This window comes from Chondrus crispus, genomic scaffold (assembly GCF_000350225.1).
Source record: "Chondrus crispus Stackhouse genomic scaffold, scaffold_204, whole genome shotgun sequence".
Lineage (NCBI taxonomy): Eukaryota > Rhodophyta > Florideophyceae > Gigartinales > Gigartinaceae > Chondrus > Chondrus crispus.
Window position 1 is genome coordinate 51,350 of NW_005179078.1, and position 19,847 is coordinate 71,196.

At 58.4% G+C, this 19,847-nt stretch overlaps 2 protein-coding genes across 2 annotated transcripts; both read left to right on the forward strand.

The window, feature by feature from the left end:
• The first annotated feature begins 18,769 nt into the window (after positions 1-18,769).
• CHC_T00003873001 (hypothetical protein) lies at positions 18,770-19,174 on the forward strand. Its single transcript, XM_005715066.1, has one exon. It carries the CDS (start codon positions 18,770-18,772, stop codon positions 19,172-19,174), a length of 405 nt encoding a protein of 134 aa, XP_005715123.1.
• A 143-nt stretch (positions 19,175-19,317) lies between these two features.
• On the forward strand, positions 19,318-19,764 carry CHC_T00003874001 (hypothetical protein). Its single transcript, XM_005715067.1, has one exon. The coding sequence runs from the start codon at positions 19,318-19,320 to the stop codon at positions 19,762-19,764; it is 447 nt and encodes a 148-aa protein (XP_005715124.1).
• The last annotated feature ends 83 nt before the right edge of the window (positions 19,765-19,847 follow it).

Consider the following 19,847-nt stretch of genomic DNA (forward strand, 5'->3'; position numbering starts at 1 on the left):
CTGCAGTGCAGGGCAAGACTTTTCGTCGATTGTGAGAGTGAGGTGCAATCGTACGCCGTGCTACAGCAACCCCTTGCCCCCTCGACAACCTGTATGTATTTCTGCTTGCTGCCCCCGGCATTCCCACCTTGGAGCGTGCCGCCTGTAGTATAACCCCCCCCCTGGGGCTTTATTTTAGATTAGATCAACTCAGAATCGGATCGGTTACTGTAGAGCTCGATGCTCTACAGTACCACCACGTGTAACCCCGAGTTCAGGGGGCGCACGTGTACACGTGTACGCGCGGGACCGAAGAGCGCACACACACACGTGTACTGTCAGCCTCGATGGCTGACAGTATTACAGTGTCGACCGACCGCTACAGTACATCGGTACTGTACTATTATGATAGGTTATTATGTACATTAAATATGGAGCGGACCGGCGGCGGTGGAGGAGGACAAGCACGGACTTGTCACCCACCGACCGTCAAGGTCCGACTTCCCGCTTATTCTAAGGTAGCGTTCGCTAACTACCTTAGAGCGGCACCGAGCGCGGGTTGAGGACGCGCGCGGTACGCCCACGAGCCGGCTCCGCCTCCGCCCGTCGGTACTGGATCGTCACCCAGTACCGCGCCGGGGCGTCGAGGCGTCGAACCGCTCGCGCGTACTGGCGTCCTCCCCGTTCCCGCTCTACCACGCTACCCGGGCCCGCTGCCCGGTGCCGTTAGCTGGTGTCCCGCTTCACCCCCGTCTTCCCGTTCGGACGGGGTCTACGTCGAGCTGTGCATACACCCCTCTCCGTTGGGGGTGTTTATGCTACAGTGGTCTCCCGACCTAGAAGACCCTGGAGTCCGATCTCCGAGAAGACTTCCGCTTCCCTCCGCGAACCGATCGCGTCGAGATGAGCCAAGAGTTTGAGCCCTCGATCCGCTCCGAAGCGGCGGATCTGAGTCCGGCCGCTGTGCAGTCCCCATCCGCCCCGTCGGGCGACGGCGACGCAGGTCCTCGTGACCGCGAACCGTCGCTCGGATCCTCCGAGGAAAGAGCGGCGGCGATGTTCGAACGCATAGCCGAATACATCGAGGAAGTCCGTACTTCCCTTCGGATCGATGTATCGGACCATGTATACACTCGATGCATGGCCGAACTCCGCTCCCTGCGTGAAGGGAGGTTCGATAGAGCGACGCAGTCCTTAGAGAATCTCCGAGCACTGATCGACGAGTTACACTCGCGGATCGTGCTCGTCGAAGACTCCCGTTTCGCCTCGCCCGGACCGTCCGGGCAAGGTCGTCCTGAGAGGCCGACCTCGGTGAGACGACCCGAGGACCGAACCTCTCCGTCCGCAGAGCAATTGGGTGCGTTCGCGAACCTCTCCGCTGAGCTCGACGCCACTCGTCGGCGTGCTCGTGACATGGAACGTACCATGGCCGAAAGGCTACCCGGTGCCCCCTCGAGAGGGCCCGGTGGTACCGTACCTCCGAGCGCCGCCGCCCCCGAGGGTTGGCGTCCGACTGGTGCCGCTACCAGTCGGACTGCAGAAGGAAGCCGTCCTCCGATAGACGCGAACTTCGCGTCTGAGACCCAAGCCTTGCCGCCTATCGCCGGAAGTAGGCGGCAAGTGGACCGCGTATCGTACGCGGACGAAAAGGACCGTGGAGGAGCCGCCCGCGGATCCGGAGAACCGATGTTCTCCGTTGATCCCCGCTGGGGCGGCTACCCGCCGGCGAGTTACGCCGAGCATCCAGGTCCGGTAGACGTCCGTACGCTACCGGTTACCTCCTTCGGCACGCTGGGTCCCGCTGAACCCGGGCTCGAGCCGGTACATACGATGATCCAAGAGTTCAGCGCCGTTGCTGACTATCGTATGTACCGCCTGGATAACACCTCGAGGCTCGTTACCTCGGGTGACGCGGGACGGATCGCGAAGTACGTCCAACGCTGTCGGGGGATCCGTCCCACGATGCGCAGCTTCGACGGTACCGACCCGATCCAGCTGCTGCCGTTCTTGAAGGATATCCGAATCACCTTCAACTCGCAACACCTGACCGAAGGTGTTGCGGTACGAGTCCTCGCGCACTTCCTCGAGCGCGACGCGGAGCGCCTGTATACGAGTTATACGATGCGTGGCCTCCGCGCCGGCCAGCTCCACGACGACGTGAGCTGGCCGGGGCTCGTGAATCAATTCTTGAAACGCTACCTCACGGACGACGTGTTAGGTGAAGCGTACGACGCTGTCGCTACGGCGCGACAGCAATCACATGAGACGGAAAGCACGTTTGCTGACCGACTCGAGACTGCTGCGTTCCGATGCACGGCAGTCTTCTCCGAACAGTCCCTCGCGCACTACTTCGTGCGGGGACTTGCACCGGCAACTCGTGCCGCAGTATCCGAAACTGTGCAAAGGCTGCCAGGCAGTCAAAAGACCGATCTTCCGACCATCCGCCGTATCGCCACGGCGGAAGGTACAACGTACCGCGCTCGGCGCGGTTTACCTCTGCCGGATTCGAAACCGGCAGGGAAGGCTGGCAGGACTACGAAGTCCGCCGCGACAAGTTCGCCCGCCTCGACCCTCCATATCGGGGAGAATGAGTGGCAGGCCGACCCTGTCCTCATTACGCAAGGAGCAGGGCCCGTGGGGGCACGAACCCCCTCACCGATGTCGACCGGAACGACATCGAGTTACGCGACCGCATTCGCGACCACTCCAAGAGTGGCAAGGGGTACGGACCCCCGGGTCGCAGAGCTCGACATATCGAGCCGAGATGCAGGAGGCGAAGCGCCTCGCGTGCCCCTCCTCACCGATGAGGAGGCGCGGCACGCGGCGACCTTCGCCTCAACGGACGGCAGCGCGTACGTGTGCTGGCTATGCCGTACGTACAGGCATGCCATGTACGCGTGCCCGTTCCTGTCGCCGGAACAACGGATGTTCACGGCGTACAGGAACTACCGCTACCAGATGGAGACGCGCCCCGGTGCGCGTAATCTCCTCCGGCAAGCGGTGGGCGAGGGCCGTCCCCCGCGTCAAGGTTTCCCGAACCGAACGGGTGGGGGCGCACGCTTCGCCCCCCGTGGAGGCGGGTACCGTCGTAACGAAGTCGATCGTCGGGATCGACCCGCCTATCGCCAGGCGGACACAAGGTACCCGCGCCAAGGAGAGAGAGGGGATCGAGACCGTTCTCGGTTACCCCAGCAGGTACAAAATGCGATAATGTACCTGCAAGACTGGGTAGAGGATCCGTACCCTCTACCCACGGAGGGTCACGAAGGAGAGCCGACTCGCTTCGTCCCCCATATCCTGCGACGACCGGACGCCGCAGGTCAAGGCCCGGAAGTACCGGAGTACTTCGCCAAGGCCGCCGAGCCGCAGTGGGGGAATCGTCCCGACCCACGCGACCGGATACCGGAAGAGGACCTGGCCGTCGATAGCCAGGAGGTTAGCTCCGATAGCACGGGTAGTTCGAAAAAAGGGTAAAGACGGTTACGTACACGCGGTCGCGTGAGCCGTCTTCTCCCCACGAACTAGACCCGACCCCGCGTGCTCGCCAAGGACACGGGGGGTATTGTCCGATAATACATCCCCCGCTACCGGAGGCGAGCACGGGAGCTCCTGTAATGCCGATACAGGAGGGAGCGCATGTCGAGGCCTCCGAAGGCCCGACGTCAGGAGAACAAGACACCGGGACAGCCGACGTCCCGGTGAGGCGTAACGATGGCGACGGGGGCAACGACGACCGAAAAGATTCGGTCGACCCCCTGACTCCCGCGAGCCCAAGGTCGCCGGAGAGAGGTCCGTGTCGTACGGACTCGAGTAATCCGAGGGGCGTCACTGATCCGCGGACGCCCCAAGGAAGGGGGAGAAGGAAACGCAAGCGGGGCCAGCACCGAAACCGAAGGCCCCGACGGAACGACCTCACCGATAAGGTCGCCCCGAAGGTTGTCGACGGCGTCATTTGCCTTATGACGTCGAAGATCTACAACGTCCTCGGCTCGATAGCCACCGAGGGAAATGCATTTAAACCCCGCACGATCGCTGTTGATACGTGCTCGGGGTATAATCTGGTGAGGAAGGCCGACCTTCCCCCCGATTGGACGCGTTACGTCGTGCACGACGCACCTCTGCCAGGATTGGCAGGCGCGAATAGCAACCCCCTCAAGCTTTCGGCCGTCGTCCGCCTGGCGGTGCGGTTGAGGAACACGGTGTTCCGAATTCCGTTCGTAGTCGCGGACCAGCTCGCCGTGCCGGTCCTTCTCGGCACGGCCTTCATCGATACGCACGTGCGATGTATCGACATCGAAGCTCAACGAATGGAGCTACGCCAAGGCGGTTCCGTCACCATCGTTGACGGAAAGGGGGAGTCGACTCCCCCTACCAGGCGACACGGGCGACACACGGGTCGGCCAGACGAACGCGAGGAGGCCCCGCAAGCGATCCGAATCGCCCGCTGGGTTACCATCCCCGCGATGTCACAAGCCCGCGTGCGTGTGACAACCGCGGGGAGGGGCCTCGTGTTCCTGGAACCCAAGCCCTCACTCCAACAATGACATGGAGTGAGGCTGACGAATGGCGTCGCGGAGGTCCTACCGAATCAGACCTTCGACGTCATCGTCGCGAATTTCTCACGACGAGAAAGGAGGCTTCCGAAGCACACCGTCGTGGGATACGCGAAGCGCAACCCCCTCGCGATCCTCACTCCCGAACGTAAGGTCGCCGAGGGGATCGCGCACGCGCTACACCTGACCGACTTGACCGATCAAGTCGGTGGGGTAGGAGTTGGCCGATCCAACTCCGACGATAAGACCACCGTCGGGGGCAGGGGGGTCGACCCGGTCGAACGGTCACCTTTAGGCCAACCGACGGCGAGGGGTACTGTACTCCCCCAGCAAAAGGCTCCCGAAAATCCACCGATGGATTGGGAAAAAGAGATCGACCTGTCATACATCGATGATGACAAGCTCCGTGGCCACGTGCTCGAGATGCTCCGTAAGCACTCGAGTTTGTGGAGCGGTGCGCTTGGAACGATCCAAGCTAGGGAGCACCGCATCCCCCTCGAACCGGGAACGAAACCGATTCGTTCTATGCCCTATCGGAAGGGCGCGGCCATGCGCGAAATGGTTGCGAAGGAGGTCAACAAGATGTTGAACGCAGGGGTTATCGAACCAGCGAGCACCGAGTGGGCGTCCCCGGTGGTGCTCGTACCGAAGAAAGACGGCTCTCTTCGGTTCTGCGTGGACTACCGGCGTCTCAACGCGAAGACGGCAGCGGATTCGTATCCGCTGCCACGGATGGACGACTGCATCGACTCGTTAGGAGATGCAGCCGTCTTCACCACGCTGGACTGCAATTCCGGTTATTGGCAGATCCCGGTCGCTCCGGAAGACCGGGATAAGACCACGTTTACGACGCACATGGGCACGTTTCGCCACTTGCGCATGCCGTTTGGACTCAAAGGGGCACCGGCCACCTTCCAACGTGCGCTCGACATAATACTCTCCGGAGTCCGCTGGCAAATATGCCTCGTCTATCTCGACGACGTGATCGTGTTCTCCCGTACGCACGGAGAACACGCGGGGCATCTCGATACCGTCTTGAGCTTACTGCGGAGTTCCGGTATCTCCCTTAAGCTCAAGAAGTGCAGCTTCTTCCGGCCGACGCTTTCAAGACTTTCACGTTCCCGAGGACGTTGACGCAAGTGCGCTCGTTCCTCGGGGCGTGTAACGTATACCGCCGATTCGTTAAGGGGTTCGCTAAGATTGCGCGTCCTCTGACCGACATGACGCGCAAGGATTCGGATCCCGATTTCTATAACCCCACGGAGCTGCAACTTCAGGCGTTCGAGAACCTTAAGAAGTGCATGATCGCTCCGCCGATCCTCGCGTTGCCCCGGCACGGTCGTCCGTACATGATAGACACCGACGCGAGTGCCTACCAACTCGGCTGCACCTTACTTCAGGAGCACGAAGAGCCGAACGACTGGCGCCCCGTGGGGTATTGGTCGTACTCACTGTCCGATAGTGAGCGCAACTACAGCGCTACCGAACGCGAGTGCTTCGCCGTAGTGTGGGCCGTCCGCACACTACGGCCGTACGTAGAAGGCACGAAGTTCGCCGTACGGACGGACCATGACGCCCTCCGATGGCTCATGTCCCTCACCGAGAGTTCCGGAAGACTCACCCGGTGGCGGCTACGTCTGGCTGAATACGATTTCACCATTCAGTACCGCCCCGGACGCGTGCATCAGGTGCCCGATGCCCTGTCACGACTCGTGTCGCCGAAGGTCGCCGATGACCTTCGCTCCACCGTCGAGGTGGATGACGACATCCCCACTTTCGACGGGGGCACGACAGTTCGAGACGTATCGAACGAGCTCGCGGACCACGCTTGTACCGCGAGCTGTGATCATCAGGCCGTCCATGTCTTCGTAACGACACGGAATCAAGCCGAAGCCCGAACAACGTCGCGCACACGGACGCGCGACGAACCGCGAGGTGACGACGAAGCCCCCGCTCTCCAAGGACCCAATTCGTTTTGGGAGGAGAACGACGAGTTCGACGCCGCCGACATCCAGCGCGCCGAAGACCCCGAGGCTGGCGCGCTCGACTCCCCGGTCGCCCCACCGCAGGACGACCTTCCGGCCCCTCTTACGATAGAGGAGATAGCCGAGGAGCAACGCGTGGATGACTTCTGCCAAACTGTTTTGGCACGACAGTCAGAGTCCCGGGACTCCGCGTTCTTCGAGGACCACCAAGGGGTGCTCAAGCGGAGACACCCCTTCGACCCTGATATCGTTCAGGTGGTGGTACCTCGGACGCTCCGCGCCAGGCTCCTTCGCCTGTGCCACAACCCGGCCATAGCGGGGCATCCGGGCCAGAACCGTATGTACTACGCACTTCGACGCGAGTACTACTGGCCCCACCTGGCTGCAGACGTGGCAGCCACGGTGCGAGGGTGTCGAACCTGCGCGATGAACCGGGTGAAGCTGAGGAAACATCTCAACCGATTGAGATTGTTTCCAGCTACGAGGCCCCTCGAGAGCCTCGCGATCGACATCTTGGGGCCGCTCCCCAAGACGAAGACAGGAAAACGGTTCCTGCTCGTGATTACGGACCGCTTCAGTAAGCTAACGCAAGTCGTTGCGCTCCGCACGATAACAGCGCACACGGTCGCAGTTGCGTTCTGCGACTCGTGGGTGTTCAAGTATGGCGTCCCTCGCACGTTGCTTTCGGACAACGGCCCTCAGTTTAATGCCAAGTTCTTCCACAGCACGTGCCGCGTTCTGGGGATAACGAATTTGTACACTGCGGCGTACCATCCCCCGACGAACGGGCAAGTCGAGCGTTATAACCGAACAATCGCCTCGATGCTGCGGAACTACGTGGGTGAACACCAGGACGACTGGGATGTGTACGTGGGGCCGCTTACGTATGCGTACAACTCCCACGTACATCGCACCACACGCACCACGCCGTTTGAGCTCGTGCTCAGCAGGCCACCGCCGGAGTTCTCTCTCCGACGGGCGGACGGCGACGCGCCCCCTTCCGATAGGGGGAACCAACGTGCCGAGTTCTTCAAGACCTTGGATTCGACTATCCAGAAGGCCTACGGGAGCCTGCGTCGGACGCAGGCTCGCTACAAGCGCGACTTCGATAAGCGCATACGACGTATTAATTCCCGCCTCCGTCCCGGAGAATACGTATATCTCAACCCCACCGATGGGGCTAAGACATCAAACAAGCTCGCTTCGCCCGTTGTCGGACCCTACCGCGTGCTCGCCAATGACCGCCGAACCATCACGATCGATCGTGATGGGGTCACCGAGCGAGTCTCCGCCGACCGCTGCGTGTACGCGCCGTCTCCGATAGACGCGCCACGAGCAAGTACGACGACCCCGCGGGACCTCGCCGATAAGGTCACCGCGGGAACGCAGTATGCCGTCGAACGGCTACTGAGACATCGAGTCATGGAAGACGGAACTACGGAGTTCCTCATCAAGTGGGCGGATTACGACGCGCCCACTTGGACTGCGCGGACTCACGTCCCGGAGGAGTTGGTGTCTCGTTACGCCCAACGCCTCCGGAGACGAACCGGCAGAGATCTCACCCAAACCGTGAACGCGGACGTTCACGCTTAAGGGGGGGGCCCTCAACCGCTCCTTCGCGGATTAACCCCAGCCTGCACGAACAGACTAAAAAGGGGAACCGAAGGAGGACGGTGGACCCTATCGGAGGGTCACAGCCGGGGACGTGTTCAAGTCAAGGCATCTTGACTTCTCGTACGTCAAGGACGCGAGACATAAGAACAGGACAGTACGAACTGCCTGAAATCACGAGAGCCCCTCGGTGGGCGGAGCTAGGGACCAGAATGCCCGTCGCTTTGGTCTCAGTATAACCGAGAAGGGGGAGGCTCACGTCGAGCTTTCAATCAGCATCCGTGTCGGAGAGACCGGCAGAAGACCGGATCATGACCCTCCCGGTGTTGGTCGTGCGCGAGGAAGCGCGCAAAACGCGTCTGCAGGTGCACAGACGAGCGAGGCTGCATTCGCCACAGCAGTAGCGAGGATAATTATGGAAGGGGGGGTAAGCGAAAGCAACTCAGCCTGAGGGGCACCAGTATATGCGCACAGACGCGATACACCCCAAAACCGCCGCCGACACATGCCCCATAATAGGGAAAGTTACGGGGGAGGAGAACGTGGCACGTGAGCGAGTGCGCGCCATGCGCCAACACCGGTTGCGTCATCACCAAATCACCCCGCCATGACCCCCCTAAAATAACGGAAAATCAACGGTGGCAATTACACCAGCACGTGCAGGGCACACGGGGGTACTGTACGCCATACCAAAAGCAAGGAGAAGGCCGACGGCGCTGAGCTAGGGTACAACGGGTACCGGACAGGAGGTACACGAGTCCGCCCCCTCACCGAAGGAGAGGAAGGACACAGGTCGCACCACGCCTAACGTACGAGACGAAGGCCCAAAGAAGACCCGGGACGCGCGACCGAGGCGAATTCCGTCCGGGAAGACGTGGCACGGCGCCGCCCGCACGCCGCGCCGTCTACGAGCCAAGAACAGCACCCCAAAAGATCGGGACGCTTCGGGGACGGACCCGACGAACTGGCGGCCGCCCCGAGGACGGCCCTTGGAGGTAAACGACGCCGGCATACTTGACAGACAGTACGTCCTAGCGGGAGACCTGTAAAGGGGTCTTGCTAAAAGGAACTGAGCCCCCACCCGGACGAGGGGAGAGAACGAACGACCGAATCGGGCACTGGCCGCACCGGCGGGGGTGTGAAGGGAGGAGCGTCCTCGAGCATCCGATCGTACCGGCGCACGCGGACCCACGGAGGAGTCATTTCCCGCGCGCTACCACGCCGCCTCCCGCCGCTGATCCGCCGTGAGGAGGAAGACCGACGGGGTCAAATCCCGCTAACAATAACCCCGTCACGTCTACTTCCTCGGACAGACGTGAACCGTCCAGAACAACTGAAAGAAGCGCGACGCTGGCTTCGGCCGATTGGATCGCATCCTTCGAGCGCCCTAGCCAACCTTCCGAACTGCGACGAAGAGAGCGACTACTAGTGGGACGAGATCGAGTAGCCGCCGTCGCGTAGGGGGAATGTACTCTCCGACGCGACGCACGAGTCGGACATCGAGAGGGGAAGGGACCCTCGGTTCGAGAATATGCGCAAGGGACGTGTATGGGGATGGGCAGCGGGCAATCGAGCGTACCGCCCTCAGCCAGCCGCAAGAAAACCCTCCGGGGTCAGCTGTGATCCCTTGCGCGAGGGACGCGACGGAAACTGAGGTCACCAGGCAGACGGCCATCGGGCGCACCATGGTGAAAGAGAACTCGCCCGACGAGGACTAGCGATCATGAGGAATCGACCCCTGACGGACAGGGGGTGACAGGGGAAACCCACAACAGACGTGTCGTAGGAGTACCAAAAGATCGTGATGGACAAAGAGAAGCAAACCGCACGGGAAATACGCGAGGAAGAGCTCGGAGCTATGAGAGAGCATGGCCTTCCTTCCACCGGTGGAGGTCCACACTGATGATCGCTACTGTAAGTCAAGCCCGACCTTCCTGGCGCGAGACGGTATATATATCGCCTCAGGAAGAACCGCGACTATATCCCTTACGTTTTCCGTTGAACGGGTCACGTTGACCCTGAGACTGCCATGCCCCGAGGCCGTCCCACCCCGCACTATAAGAATGATCGGACTGAGGACGTACCTCAATCGCTTGGAACTAGAGGGTCGGAGGACGCGAGTGGGCTCATACCACGCTACGGGTGGAGATGGAGAGTGTCGAGTCGCCCCGAGGGAGACGAGAGACGAGACCGCATAGCGCGCACGTTCCTCCGTCAACGCGTACACGAGAAGCGCGTTCCTCGAAAAAAGGGGGAGGCGACTAGCAAAAAGGAGCTCGCTCCACATACCCCTCAAGCCAGAAAAAGGGACTTGGAGGCAGCTCAGCCAATGAGAGCTCGTCAAGCTCGGTCGGAGCGTGACCACGATCCCAGCCGGGGCAATCCCTTTGAAGGGACGAAGGGAGACGCATTCGACAATGCCGTGCCCCATGGACCTCTCAGGATGTAGGGGCGCCAACGCCCATTCCCGGCTCGTGCCCTCGCCGAGAAGGGTGCACGAGCCGGTTGGCGACCCGGAGCGCGAGCGTTCCCGGAGACACAGTACCGTAAGATAAATGCCTCACGGCCGCGGGATGGGAGAATGAGAACAATTCAGGCAAGGAGGTCAACGAGAGACCGATGGCACCCAACGAAACCACGGCAAACCTCACCACCGTAAACGACGTCTGGATACCGGACGGGCACGCCGTGCTTTCGTCACTCCCGAAGCGGCACCAGGGCTGTTTGACGAAGAGGAGGTTACGTTGCTGGGACGAATACAAGGAGGGAAAGAATGTTACTCGAACCGAGGCTCGAACCTCATAACGCCATCACTCACCTCCTCTACGACGAGGCGGGAGAGTAGACGGTGCCTTGAGGGCACAAGAGCAGGGGGGTTGAGGAAGGATTCGGATTTCTTTACGGTGACTACTGTCGCGAAAGCTAGCGACTCAGGTGGCGGAAGCAAACGGACGCTTAAGGGGCCTTACGGAGAAAGAGGGGCTAACAAAGGACGCGCAGGGAGCGCCGATAGACTCGACCGGTCAGCGCTCCGTCCCGTCGGGGAACGCCGGCGGCCCGGAAGCCCGCCCGCTCGAGGGGCAGTAGCTAGGGTGCGACGGTACACCCGCCTCCGTCTCGTGAAGCGGTGGAAGGGCGACTACGCCATGCGTTGTCCACCCGCGAGCTGGGTTGACCGAAGTCGCGGGTTCGTCGGCCATCGAAGAGCCGAGCTCGCGACTCTGGTAAGGGTCTCGAAGACCCTGGCGTGGCACAGGGCCAGGAAGGCTCACGGCCGACGGGGCGACACGTTCGGACCTGAGGGCGTCCCGCTCGCCGCGGTATCTATCGCGATCGGACGCCGCGCGCCGGAGGCCACTCGCCTGTAGGGAGGACGACTCTCGTAGAACCTTCAGCTCATCCTGAGAGCCGCGGAGCTGCTCCGCGAGGGAGTCACGCTCTGCGGCAAACGCCTGTCGTTCCGCCCCGAGACGGCGCGCTTCGCTGCTACGTTCGACATACCAGCTCGTGAGGGTACGGAGTAGTCCCTCTACAGTCCAAGCCCTATCGACCAGACTCCCCAGGGCGCGAGACAACCTGGGGATTGCGGTGAGCTCGTCGCGAGCTAGGTCAAGGGTCAACGCGGTGTTCCGTTGGGCACCGAGGCAACCGACGGAGCCAAGGGAAGGCAGAGGGGGCAGCGGGGACGTCGACGCAGTATCGTGACCCGCTTTGGGAAGCACCGACGGCACGCCCACCCTGGCCAACGCGATTGCGGGAAGCTCGCCGTCCAGGTCACGATACCGCTTCCGACGCGCCTCGCGCACCGTAGACCCGACGCCTCCCTTGCCTCGGGACGGGCCTGAGGTGGGGACGCTTGGACGGGCCACGAAGGAGTCGCTCCGATGGTCATACGCGAGAAAGAGGCTCCGAGTCCCTGTCGTGTAGTCCGTCCAAGGACGACGATTACGTTCGGGCACCGCACCGGCGCGGTGCATCAAGTCTAGTACAGAGGAGTACGACCAGGCCACACACGGTGAGCCACGCTCGAGAGGATGCATGGCAACGTCCGGAAGGGATGGCGCCACTCGCCCAAGGAAGGAGAGTACCCCCACGGGTTGCACGAAAGCACGCCCGTGGAGAGAGACCTCATTCATGAAGGCGTTACCGAGACACCACGCCCATTCTCGCTCTACGTTGTACGCGAGGTAATCGAAAACCGGGTGCTTCGGGTCACCGCAGGCGAAGCCGAAGTGCTTCAAGACGTAGGGGAGTAACGGGTGAACTCCCAACGAGGGGAGCGACTCCCCTACGACCGGCGGAAGCTCAGGGAAATCGCTTCTCGACAAGCCCGGGGAGAACGAGGCGGACGGGAACACGCGCCCGTCCTCTTCCCCGCGGTGCCGGTAAGTCGCCCAATCGTTGGGCGCCAGGGCAATGTAGTGAATCCGCATGAGGGAACATGCGGACTTCTGGAGGGCCGCTCGCGCCTTAGAGCAAGTGCGCGGACGGGGGCCGACGTAGAGCCCGGTGACCTCCGGGAGAATGAAGCGAGGGGGACCACGGGGGCCCGGGTGGAAGAGGTACGCCGACATCTGGTCGACATACTCGACCTCTTCCACGCAAAAAGCGAAAGTCCTATCGCTAGGAATCTCGTCGGGTAGTTGGTAAGGAGCGCCACCGCCCTCGGCGAGGAGGCGACCCAGCGCCAAGGAGGCCTCCTCGGTCAGCTCTCCTTCGTATATGGACCGAATTCGTAGAAGGTCAGGACGTAGGGACTCCCTTGACAGCAGCTCGCCCACGGTGACGCCCGCCCGCGCATGGCGTCGCCACGCGTATGTCAAGCGACCGAGCGGTAGCGGGATTGACCGCTCCAAGGGCACCCCCAGCCACCTCGTGGAGGTGTTGGACGCCTCCCTCTCTCCGCCCTCGTCGAGGCGGGGGGCAGCGCGCGGCGCACCGGGATGCCGGCAGCTGCCAAAGGCCCCAGGCGAGCCCTCCCCGGGGTCGTACGGGCCACCGCGGGGCCCCGTCATGAGGTCTCCACCGGATGGGCCGACCGCGTCGTCAACACGCTCAGGTCGAAGCGGCACCGAGGCCCCAGTCACCGGACGAGCATCTGGCAGCGGGATGATGGAAGCAGGGGGGCATAACTCGTCGGACACGGTAGAGGCGCGACCCCCTCGGGACTTCCGGAAGGGACGCGGAGGCCACCATGGCGGGGGAGCCGACGAATCGGTACCTCCCTTCTCGGCGGAGGTGGGGGCCTCAGTGGTCAAGGGGCAGACAACCGGCGTGCTCGATCCACTGCCAGGCGGGGGCAGAGGGAGCGAGGGACCGCCCCGAGAAGGGATGAGGGACGACATAGGGAGACACGGGACGCGCGAACCGAGTACGCGACCGACAGAGGTGACGAGCCCGTGAGGAAGGACGGGAGAGGGAGCCGACCGAGCTGAGGCCGGATGAACGAGGGCGGACTCCCACGACGGGGGTAGTAGGGTGATGACGAGAACCAGCCCGGAGGGCACACGCAGGATCGCGCGCCGGAAAGGGGGCAGGGGTGACGAAGTGACGACGAATTCGTCGTCCCCAGAAGGGGAGGAGGAATGACCTGCGCGCGCGTAGGGAGGTGCGAGACGGAACACGGAGGATAGCGAGCAGGGAGCAGAGTCGACAGGGAGAGCGGAATCGACCGTATAGACGGCGTGGCTGGACATGTTGTCCCCTCTCTACAAGCACCCGTGGACGCGGACGTCCCCGCTTAAGGGGGGGCCGTGTAGTATAACCCCCCCCCTGGGGCTTTATTTTAGATTAGATCAACTCAGAATCGGATCGGTTACTGTAGAGCTCGATGCTCTACAGTACCACCACGTCTTTCCAGCAGTTCAGGGGGCGCACGTGTACACGTGTACGCGCGGGACCGAAGAGCGCGCACACACACGTGTACTGTCAGCCTCGATGGCTGACAGTATTACAGTGTCGACCGACCGCTACAGTACATCGGTACTGTACTATTATGATAGGTTATTATGTACATTAAATATGGAGCGGACCGGCGGCGGTGGAGGAGGACAAGCACGGACTTGTCACCCACCGACCGTCAAGGTCCGACTTCCCGCTTATTCTAAGGTAGCGTTCGCTAACTACCTTAGAGCGGCACCGAGCGCGGGTTGAGGACGCGCGCGGTACGCCCACGAGCCGGCTCCGCCTCCGCCCGTCGGTACTGGATCGTCACCCAGTACCGCGCCGGGGCGTCGAGGCGTCGAACCGCTCGCGCGTACTGGCGTCCTCCCCGTTCCCGCTCTACCACGCTACCCGGGCCCGCTGCCCGGTGCCGTTAGCTGGTGTCCCGCTTCACCCCCGTCTTCCCGTTCGGACGGGGTCTACGTCGAGCTGTGCATACACCCCTCTCCGTTGGGGGTGTTTATGCTACACCGCCACGTCTCTTGCATGCCCTTGCACGCGCAGAGACGCCCATAACAAAGCATAACCCCTGCAACGCAAGATCTCTACTCGGCTTCCACATTGCGCTCGGCCTTCTTCTCTCTCTTCCCGCGCTGCTTCCGGGCCTCTTTGTCGACGGCGTACATCCTAGTCATAAGCAGGACGACCTCGACGCCCATAGCGACGATGAGTCCCGCGACGCCGCCAACAAGCCCGTACGCCTCACTACCGAGCGAGTTCTTCGCGAGGAAGTAGCCGACGGTGAAGCACGTGGCCATAGCGACGATGACGTTAGCGGAGAGCAACATCTGCGGCGCGAGCTTGCTCATGCGCAGGCTCTCGACCTCGGCCGGCGAGGGGGCGGCGGCTCGCGACACGTCGCGCGTGATGCGTGCTTACTGCTCCTCGTGCAGGCGCGCTTGCAGGCGGATACATTTACACTGAAGCGATCTCGAGCAATGAACTAAGCTCGTTCCCATTTTCCACACGTGGATGGCCACACTATGCAGCTTCAAAGTGTTGGTGCGCACCAGTACAATATCAGCCTGGATCTAGTAGAAACTAACAGATATCCGTCCTACACTATATTTTACATTAAAAATGGCTCATCAAGCTAGACCAGCGGTAGGTTTGATACGATCAGAAAAGTGTGCCGCGCGCGCGCCAAAAAATCTAAAACAAATTTCGAACCACTAAATCTACCGGGCCATTCTAAAAAATCCTTTCAGATATTGAAAATCTGACCTCGTAGTGTAGAGGCTTTCGGGCGACTGTAGAACCCGGGTGTGCTCGCAAACCACGGAAACCAGAAGCGAAAGACGCGGTGCTCTCGACCCAGCGGGGCTAACACACGGCCAGCGAACCGCGCGTGCGAGCGGGGAGGCAACACGCGACGTGGCCACGAGAGTCCTAGGGCGCGAGCGAGGAGAACGAGAGAGCGTGAACGAGAAGAGGGTAGTTAGTACCGCGCAAATCCAAGAACGAGAGTGGCGTCCTTGGTCCTTGGTTGCTTGTCCCCAAACCCACCTGGCGCAAGCGCCAACGACACTATATACTGTACTAGATTGCGGTCGAGATGTAACGGCTAGAGCTCACGAGGTCGCATCATAATACACACGTGTACAAGCGCGGTAGTAGGTCCACGTGTGCGCGTGTCGAAAGCGAGCAACGCTAGTGTAAATGGGCTTGGTACTGTACGTCGGGGTACTTCAGTTATCTAGATACACGTGTACACGAGTAGCGCGAAAAGGGTACTACAGTGGCACGGGTTTATACCACAATCTTGAGTTGGTCCCACCTTGTAGGATTGCGATCAGAAACGTGACGTCATTAGCAATCGGGCTTCCGTGTTGGTGCACCAGGGGTGCTTTTCTCAGAGTTGGTTCCATATGGAACCAACTCTGAGAAAAGCACTCCGGATTCCGATATCGGAATCCGGTTGCAACCGATCGGGTGTTGGTACTTTGCCATCGGGCAGTACGAAAGTATAGCGCTGCTATTGTTGTCTGTTCCGTCGGAGGCTGTTGCCACGACGTCTCCGACGAAGATCTTATCTCCTATATAAGATAGCGTTGGTTCTATCGGAATCCAGTTGCAACCGATCCGGTGTTGGTACCTTGCCATCGGGCAGTACGAGACGGTGTAGCGCTGCTACGTTTTCATCTTTCCCAACAGGCTACGTTGCGACGTCTCCGTCGAAGACCTCATCAAGGGTATAAGGTATCAAGGAGCTCCACGACTATTGGATTTACGACCCAGCGGATCAGGTCTACCTACACACCCCCGCACTCGTCGAGCATTTGCCTTTTCAAGTCTTTACCACACTTATAATACCGGGCCGAGCTTTTCTTCCTTTGCCCCCCTTTCAGAGATTCGAGCTAACGCGGGCCGAAAACCCGCATAAAGGGAAAGGGAGCTCCGAACAATACGGGGAATTGCGCCGCCGGCTGCTTTGGTTGTTTCGTTTGTTTGTTTGTTTTCGGGCCGTGTGAGTCTCCGACCTTGCCGACCTCCTATCAGGCGCATTGCACCACAATAACAATTGGAAAGGAAAACATCAAAGCGTTTAATGCTACTGCAACATGCTTAAAAGAGACGGAAGAAAGCTGTGTAACGTATGATACACTCAAAATGGACGCTCTTCACATATACGTTTGCACTGATGCATCGTTCTCTAGAAATAAAGATTTCCCCCTCAACTGGGTTTCATAAACTTTGTCGTGTGGTAATTGCGCATTCAGGAGTAGTTTGCATCCGAGAGGGTAACTGGTCTTAAAGAAAAAAAGTGCCCAGTTTTCCTTATTTTCGTTGGTTCTACTTTCGAGTCTATAGCCCTTTAAATACAGTTAGCTAGTTGCGTTGGAGTATAAATCTCTTCTTTCGTGCCAACAGAAAACGGTGGAAGGCTGGGCCGCGGCTGTTTTCGCTTTGTCGAATCTGAACGACAAGTGCGAACGGTTTTATGCATGCGCCGAACATTTCCAGTTTCAATGCACGGTAATGTTCTGGACACAATTTCATTACCGTCTGTGCCGAACGTTCTAAGCTGCGGTTTGCTATAGCGGTACGCAGAGTTAATAAAATGAAAACAGTGACTTCCTCTGTTTAGAGGTTTTGGCAAGGCGGTTCTTAAGTTGGACACACTTGGGGTTCCAGGTTGGAGGCTTTCAGGGTTGGTGCGTGTTTACGACTTGTCCTCTTTTGCTTTCCCCGTCCAAAACCTGCGCGTTTTATATGGATCTTAGTTGAGACTTCGAACGATACAGTAGATGCTAGACTATAATAAACTACCACTTCAGTCAAGAACTGATCTTCATAAAATTGCTTGTATCCTTATTTTGAATCCCCACCCATCACTTTAACATCCATGAGATACTGTACTCCTCTTTTGACAATTCTTCCCAAGATGGCATGGAACTGGAGTCTAATTATATGCCAATCTTTTAACAAATGAAGGAGGCAGTCCGTTTTGGAAGTATATACATAGTATGGTTATACGAAGTATAAACAAAAGTAATCTCACATCGTATTTGTCCTTCCAACTCTACATTTTCATGCGACCAGCAACGAGCGGTTGCCTCACAAGTGCATCAGTGATGGATTAAATCGAGCAGACCAACGAGTGTTATAGTAGAAGAATTAAAAGAGTTGTCAGATCCATCTTTGGTGGAGATGTGTACGCATGCAGATGGGTTTGACCTGATATTCATCTTACGACATGATCTTGACACCATATTTGGAATGTATATACCTCTTCATATGCTGACAGACCGATTTCAAATATTTGATACATTCAAGAAAGGATCATCTACATCGGAAAAGAGGCTCATGATCGATATAGACTCTGCTGCAGAGTGTCATAACCGGCACGAAATATCATGCATCGGTCTTGTCCCCTCAGAACATAATATTGCTGATGGTCTTAGCAAAGAAACCCCTAAAGATGCCTTAGGTTAGCTAATGAGTAGTGACGCTGACCATAACCCGGTCAAGAAGTGAAATGACCCTAAACAGCCAAGTTGTGTCATTGGAGAAGAGGCAATGTGAGGATATGCTAGGAATTTGGTGTCAGACTAATCAAGTTAAAGGGAACTGTATGAATAAGAACTTGCTTTTCCTATGTTATTGTAATGGGACAGTTTAGTATAAAGTTGTCGTTGCTCGACCTGTGTGTGAATCTGAGAGAGCAAGAAGAGAGTTCAGTGACAAACAGAGAGCCTTTTCGCGAAGGCTGCTCGACTGCACGGACATCGCAAAGGCTCGGACGGTCGTTCGTAGGCCTGTCCATTGTCACTTTAATGAACTCTTAATTTTTGCTGCTTGGAATTCCCTGAAATTCCACGCAAAGCTCTGGGCCGTCCTACCAGGTATATTTTCTCCTCTGTACAGTGGTGGCAAAAACAATAGAACATATGACATTATCCGGTCCCATGGTGTAAGCGCTGAGATACAGGTAATGAACATTGCTGTAGTTGGAGCACGTGGCGAGAGGAGTCTGAATTTTTAAACAGATTTGCAAACAAACAAACGGTTTTAGAGATATCATCGGAGACATGCAAATGAGTCGGCAAAAACTTTAGGTACAGTTCAATGCGAACCTCAATACCGCCGGAAAAACCTACTCTCTTCCCGCCAAACTTCGTCAATGTATAGCATAGCGACACGACAAACAGATAGCCGGTACAGGAGTGATGCTAAACAAATTTCCACCCGTCCAGCATGCCTCGAAAACCACGTTTATCTACTTTCGAGAAAGGACAAATTGTAGCATACCAATCCAACTGTTGGCCTGTGTCACGAATCGCGGAGGAGATAGGGCGGTCTAGAAACGTGGTGAATGCGTTTCTTCGGGACCAGGCTCGATATAATCGCAAGAACCCGGGTGGAGGGCCACGTAAGCTTACTGCAGCTGACCAGAGAAGGATCAATCGAGAGGCTTCCAAGGGTGTTTTGAGCTCCGCTGGCATTGTTAAAGCCTTACAATTGAATGTTAAGGCACGGAGAGTACGTCAGGTACTGCAGGCAAACAAAAACCTGCGATACAAACGAGTAGCGAGGACTCCGGCGACGCGTGAAAGGCATGAAGAAGCTCATGTCTCTTGGGCAAAGGGCACGATGGCCTAGAGTCCACAAAAGTGGGACAAAGTGGTGTGGTCCGACGAAAAAAATTCAACTTGGACGGCCCCGATGGTCTGGCCTATAAGTAGCACGACCATAGGAAAGAGAAAGAGTGGGTTTCAAGAAGGCACAGTGGTGGCCAAAGTCTCATGGTTTGGGCTTGCTTCGCAGGAAATTTGAAGTCAAAGCTTGTGTTTCTGGTGGGCTCGCAAGACGGCGAGAAGTACGTGCAAACATTGGAGGAAAATCTCCTTCCTTTTTCAGAGGAGCTTCCTGTCACCTGGAACTTTATGCAAGATGGTGCTCCATGTCACTGTTCTAAGTTTCCAAAAGACTGGCTTTTTGACAACTACATATCCGTCTTAGAGTGGCCCGCGTACTCCCCAGACCTTAACCCCATAGAGAATTTGTGGATTATTCTTGTAAGAAGGGTTTACGCTATTCAGAGACAATTTGAAAGTATCCAATCGCTCACGGAGTGCATTATTGATGCTTGGGACTCTATTTCTACTGAAACGCTTTTTAGCTTAGCTCAATCTATGCGGAAGCGGTGCGTAGAGGTAGTCCTGCCCAAAAGCAAGAACATAGACTACTGAGAAGAGCGGTCATTGCCCTTCCTGCCCTTCAGCTGCTGCGCGCAATAAACTGTACCTATAGTTTTTGCCGACTCATTTGCATG